Source organism: Pezoporus occidentalis, unplaced genomic scaffold (genome assembly GCF_034315485.1).
Source record: "Pezoporus occidentalis ecotype Australia unplaced genomic scaffold, CSIRO_AGI_Poc_V1 ctg209, whole genome shotgun sequence".
In the NCBI taxonomy this organism is placed as follows: Eukaryota; Metazoa; Chordata; class Aves; order Psittaciformes; family Psittacidae; genus Pezoporus; species Pezoporus occidentalis.
This window is the reverse complement of record NW_026913953.1, coordinates 163,349-169,781: the sequence shown is the minus strand read 5'-3', so window position 1 is coordinate 169,781 and position 6,433 is coordinate 163,349. Positions and strand designations below refer to the sequence as shown.

The 6,433-nt window shown below is 42.9% G+C and overlaps 1 protein-coding gene across 10 annotated transcripts in view; it reads left to right on the top strand.

The window, feature by feature from the left end:
- Window positions 1-609: 609 nt before the first annotated feature.
- Window positions 610-6,433, top strand: part of KIF6 (kinesin family member 6) — a 149,770-nt gene continuing 143,946 nt past the window's right edge. For all 10 annotated transcript variants that reach the window (XR_009964878.1, XR_009964877.1, XM_062619073.1 and 7 more), the window contains exons 1-3: window positions 610-753; window positions 1,590-1,699; window positions 4,533-4,607. Coding sequence is in view for 8 of the 10 variants with exons in the window: in XM_062619073.1 (XP_062475057.1) it covers window positions 688-753; window positions 1,590-1,699; window positions 4,533-4,607 (251 nt within the window). In the remaining 2 variants the exon portion in view is untranslated. The remainder of the gene's footprint in view (window positions 754-1,589; window positions 1,700-4,532; window positions 4,608-6,433) is intronic.

Below are 6,433 nucleotides of genomic sequence, written 5' to 3'. Positions count from 1 at the left end.
AAGGCCAAAATGCTATCATGCTGCTTGTGTAACTCTTTGGTAACCACGGAATAACGGGGTCCTACTATTAAGTTTGCGTGTTTAGTTCTTGGAACAAAACAGTACCCTCTACTTCCCACCAGCAGTCTTTTCAGAACATTTTCTAGATTAAAATTCTGAAAAATTGAGGTCCTTATTCTATGTAATCTACATGTTTTCCCTCAATTTCCCTTCCTTATGTTCTGGCTGGTTACCAGACACTTCTCTTAAAGCTAGTGATCTGCCACAGGTGGTTTCAGCTGGAAGAGGAGGAGGAAGGCCACATGGACACACAGGTAACACACAACCGCACAGGTATGGTGGGGAATTGCTGATGCAACAATGGAGTGATCCACATGCAATGCAAACACGGCATCGCCCAAATGGACAGTGTTTACAGTCTCCGTTTCCCCACATCCATGGTTCTTCGGCCTCAGGGAACACAAGTGGGAAACCATCCACCTGCGGCGGGATGGCAGCCACGGCTCGCACGTGGAGCCCGTTTCTCCCTGCTCCTCCGGGCCCCATTAAAGACTCTCAGAGTTAGAGAGGACCCGTCGTGACTCGGGAGGCGCCGAGGCAGTTGCCGCGGTGTACGCTGGGTAGCGTCATGCCGTGGTTACCGTTGCTAGGCGGGCGGCGCAGCCCGGTGGCGCTCGGCGGGCCGCGATGGCGAAGGAAACTATCCGAGTATACGCCCGGGTGAAGCCGCTGGGCAGGCGCCAGGAGGCGGGGGTATGATGGGGAGACAGCTGCTGTTCTGGCGGGGTGGGGGGGCGGAGTGGGGCGAGCCGGAGGGCATCGCTGGGGCTGCCTGAAGGTGGGAGGGAGCGGGCAGTGTGCGTGTCCCGTCTCATTCCCCTAGCAAAAGGCACCGGCGGCCCGCGGGAGCTGAGGGGTTTTCACGTGGTCGGGTGGGGAGCGAAAGCCACAGCCCTGGACTGTTCTCCGAAGCCTTAAAAAGTTAATAAAATCACCGAGTACAGGAGTTTAGGTTTAACTACTAGGGAAGGGGGTGAGGAACTTCTTTTCTGCCTACTTGTTGCAGGAAGGCTCCAGAGTAAAATCACCTGATGCTGGTTGTTCAGAACAGTTCAACACTGTTCTGAATGTTGGACGGGGATGTGTAGCTGCCAGTCTGTAGCAGTCCTGGGAAGGGGTAATAACGGTGATCAGAAATCATGCATTTAAGTCTCTTCATTGTCTTGCTGTTTTAAACTCTTATTCGTTCTGGTTTACTCTTTGCTAATTTATTCTTGCAGGTTTTTTGGAGAGGGTTGCTTTAAAGGTCTGTGCTTTGTTTTTTTTTTTTTTATACCATCTCAGATATTAAAGTGCTTTAGTAAGCAAATTATGTCAAAGAGACAGTGGTTCTGTTTCAAATCTTATGGTAGTGTTTGCATGGTAACAAACAGGATGATAATAGCTGAAGGAGGATCTGCTCAGGTACTAAGTGAAATTTGCATGACTTTTTTTTCCTTAAGGCACTAAGCTTACATAAGTGTTGTACATAAGGACTGTACTGTGCTACTGTGAAAATTATTTTGCTAATTCGTACCCATGCTTATTAGATCTATTCAATTGATGATGATGAGAAATCTCTGTCCACTCTGGAGGTTATTGTGCCACATGATTTAGCAGATGGTGTCGTCAATAATAAACGAGAGAGCTACAAGTTCAAGTAAGTAAAAGGCTTATCATCATATCTTCTGCCCTCGATTAATATCACTTTGTGTAGTTATAAAGGATGTAGTGATACAGATCTACAGAACCAGGAAAAGCCCATTCTTAAAATTGTTTTGGTAGAGATAAGTTTGTTTTCTTGTCGCTCCCTTAACAAGAGGCGTAATCCAGCATATTATACTCTTCACCTGCATAAACTTGATAGCATTTGATAAAGTTGTGGAGGTTTTGTCTATCTGTTGCAATCTTTGAGATGATACTTAGAAATATATAATGACTTGCATCTTCATTTATCAGCTCTGCCATTACTACAGCTTGTTTTGGATTTGTGTATGAATGCAGGACTGTGCGTGTTCTCTTGTTACCTAATGAGTTGGCATAGGCTGGCTAAAGATGTCTTGATGCAAAACACTCTGTTTAGAAATCGTTTCAGACATAACCAAACCATGGTAAAGAAAATCAGAGATTGTTGAAAGAAATAAAACCCTTGTTGTAGAATGTAAATATTTTTTAGAAACTAAAAATAAAGCAATATCAATAAAATATTTTTCTTTTTGACAGAAAACTTGGAAGCAGCATTTAAAGTTTTGATGATGAAGAAAGCTAGATGTATAACCACTTCTAATAATGAGGTTGAGGTAGTCTTTTTCCAGGTTGAATATGCTTTATTTTATAATACAAAATCAAGTAAATTTGTTGCTCTATGCTGTTAAAACTGAAGTCCCAGATAAACAGCTGCATCTCGGACTGATGTCATTTTATATCAGCTAAAGAGATCTGTTCTGCTTGGGAAGAGATGAGTTGCCCTCTCCAACTAGATTTGTATGCAAAACTAGCTTAGGTTGCAGATGCCTGAGTGAGCTGTAATGAATGTTGATATTTTTTCTGACTTTATAACTTATTAAAAAATCCATAGAGATAGAACTGAGAAAAGCTGTGCCTTATTAAGACAAAGCAAAAATAATGCTATAGAGAAAACATTTCTTTTTCCTCTGTAAAACTCATGCTTTCTTGAAGTCTGTTTATCCTAGTCACCTCAAACAGTAGTCTCCTTTGCTTTTATGCTCTTATATAGGGATCAAGTGAGTATACATTTACAGATAGGAGGGACAGCACAGCAGGGCACAAGCAGTATGGGAGGTTTCTGGAGTGTTTGGATGAAAACTTCCTAACCTGTGGTTAAAAGGCTGAGGAGGGGAGAAGCTCTTCTGCATCTCATATTTGCAAACATAGAAGAACTGATCAGGGATATTAAACTGGGTGGTAGCCTTGCTTGCAGTGGCCATGATATGCTGAAGTTCAGCATACTGACAGAAGGGAGCAAGGCAGAAAGTAGGATTACAACCCTGTATTTGAGATCAAACTGAGGAGAGGTCAGATGTTGGCCTATTCAGAGACCTGCTTGAAAGAATTCCATGAGGCACAACCCTGGTGAGAAGTCAAAGAGCTGGCCAATTTTCAAGGATCACCCCCTCCAACAGTCCATCCTGATGAATGGGAAATGATGCAAAGGCAGCAGGAGAAACAGCTCCTGACTAAATGCAAACATAGAAAGGAAGTGTACAAGAGCTGGGAGCAGCGTCAGGTGACCAATGAAGACTTGTGTGAAGAATGGATTTAGGAAAGCCAGATAGTTGTGCTGCCATTCAGAGGGACCTCAAGAAGCTGGAGAAATGGGCCAATATGATTCTCAGGAAGTTCAACAAAGTGAAATGCCAAGCTCTGCTCCTGGTGACAATAACCAGGGCAGGCTCAGGGCTGACTGGAAACAAGTTTGCAGGAAAAGACCTGGAGTCCTGGCAGACAAAAAGTTGAACATAAGTCAGCAATACACCATTTGTGGCAAAGGTGTTAGGAAGAGCATTGTCAGCAGTTCAAGGGAGTTGATCCTTCCCCTCCAGTGAGATCATATCTGGAGTTCTGTATCCAGTACTGAGCTCCAGCAAAGGGACACAAAGATGATTAAGGGAGTGTCTGACATGTGAAGAAAGGCTGAGAGACCTGGATTGTTTATCCTGGAGAAGAGAAGGCTCAAGGGGATTTTATCAATATGTATAAACATCTGATGGGGAAGGGGGAAATAAAGAAGACTGAGCCAGATGCTTTTAAGTGGTGTCCAATGACAGGGCAAGTGTTAATGGGCAAAAATTGAAATACAGGAAATGTGAAAGTGTGTTTGTTTGTTTGCTTGTTTTGCTGTGGGGGTAATCAAATACAGGAACAGGTTGCCCACAGAAGCTGTGAAGATACTCAAAAGCTGACTAGACGGACCCCTGCTCTACCTGACTTTTCTTTGAGCAGTGGGATTGGAGCAGAACATCCCTTCCAACCTTCTATGATTCTGGAAGACAACTTCAGATATCTTATATAGGAAGTGTCAAAACATAGGTTGACTTGAATGTCTCCTTGTGACTTACAGTAACTGTGCAGCAGAATGAAGGAAGTAATTATGAAAAAAACATGAGCCTGGCTATAATGGTGGGATGCTGTATTTGGTTATAGTGTAATCTATTTGTCCAGGTTTCAGTGTGATGCCAGTTACAAACACTGATTCTCTTGATAGATTTAAAATACCGTTTATTTTTTTTCTAAGCCACATCATTTTATCAGAGGATTTGATTGTACAGATCTTTTCAAAGCAGCACTGTGTACAGCCTATTTATATACAATAGCACAACAGCATGCTGTGGTTAAGACTACAGGGAAAACATTGTACTAAGTTATGTAAGCCTAATGATGTAAACATTGACTATTACAAAGACAAACAAAAATGTATGAATCAAGTAGTGTTTTAAGATTCTAAGCAATTATTATTTGCTTAATATTTTCAGATTTCAGAAAATTTTTGATCAAGAGGCAAAACAAGATGTGGTTTTTGACAGCATTGCCAAACCAGTAGCAGAATGGTATGTTGTTATCTTGGGAGTAAGCGGGGTGTACACAGTCAAAAGTAGATTTCATTGTATTAGAATCATAGAATAGTTAGGGTTGGAAAGGACCTTAAGATCATCTAGTTCCAAACCCCTGCCATGGGCAGGGACACCTCACGCCAAACCATATCACCCAAGGCTCTGCCCAACCTGGTCTTAATCACCTTCAGGGATGGAGCATTCACAACTTCCCTGTGCAACCTATTCCAGTGCCTCACCACCCTTACAGTAAAGAATTTCTTCCTTATATCCCATCTAAAGGGATATACTTCCCTTGTTTAAGGGAACTTCCCTTGTTTAAGTTTGAACCCATTACCCCTTGTCCTATCACTACAGTCCCTAATGAAGAGTCCCTCCCCAGCATCCCTATAGGCCCCCTTCAGCTGCTGGAAGGCTGCTATGAGGTCTCCACGCAGCCTTCTCTTCTCCAGGCTGAACAGCCCCAACTTTCTCAGCCTGTCCTGATACGAGAGGTGCTCAAGCCCCCTGATCATCCTCATGGCCCTCCTCTGGACTTGTTCCAACAGTTTTGTGTCCTTTTTATGTTGAGGACACGAGAACTGCACACAATACTCCAGGTGAGGTCTCATGAGACCAGATAGAGGGCAAGAAGGTGATCTTGCCCCTTTCCTCTGCTTTTGTGAGACCTCTCCTGGATTACTGTGTGCAGTTCTGGTGTCCTCAACATAAAAGTGACATGGAACTGTTGGAACAAGTCCAGAGAAGGGCCACAAGGGTGATCAGGGGACTGGAGCACCTCCCATGGGAACAGAGGCTGAGAAAGTTGGGGCTGTTCAGCCTGGAGAAGAGAAGACTGTGTGGAGACCTCATAGCAACCTTCCAGTATCTGAAGGGGGCCTATAGAGATGCTGGAGAGGGACTCTTCATTAGGGACTGTAGTGATAGGACAAGGGGCAACGGGTTAAAACTTAAACAGGGGAAGTTTAGATTGGATATAAGGAGGAAATTCTTTCCTGTTAGGGTGGCGAGGCACTGGAATAGGTTGCTCAGGGAAGTTGTGAATGCTCCATCCCTGGCAGTGTTCAAGACCAGGTTGGATGAGGCCTTGGGTGATATGGTTTAGTGTGAGGTGTCCCTGCCCATGGCAGGGGGGTTGGAACTAGATGATCTTAAGGTCCTTTCCAACCCTAACTATTCTATGATTCTAAGAACTGCTTGAAGAAGAGCTGGTTAGTGGTTTTCTCACTGCTATAAAAGCTGATTGATGTTTTAATTTTCTAAATACTGGTATATCTAAGAGATATGCAACAATCCCGAAAGAATTTTGTGTATGGTAAGGTTCCATTTTTAACTCCTAAAATAACATTGCTACTATTGCTGTATTTTGTTGCATAGACATAGAAATCTATGTCCAATTGGTTTTTTGTATATGTAAGCTGACTTCATTGCCTTAAAGTATTCCCTATGTAGTTCCATGAAGGGGTAAACCTAATGAAAATCTTAACCCCCTGTTTAGTTTTTATTTAGGGACACTCATGAATTAATAACTCTGGAGATAGTCTTAAATTTTGCCCTACTTATTTTTGTTTTAAATTTTAAGGCACTGGTTTTGTTTTTCTCCTCCATAAAATAACCAAGCAATGCTGGTATTTTAGAGTTTGCAAAGGCAAGCAGGTAAGACTTCTACATGAGTCTTCTTCATTCATTGTGCTGAACTGGGTGGATTTTCCAATGTCCTCTTTCCTCAGCTTATGCCTACATTGCTGATGTTAGCACTGGTTTTAGTGCGTGAGAAAATCCCATACTGGAGGAAGCAGAATTTCTGCATCATGTTTCATCAA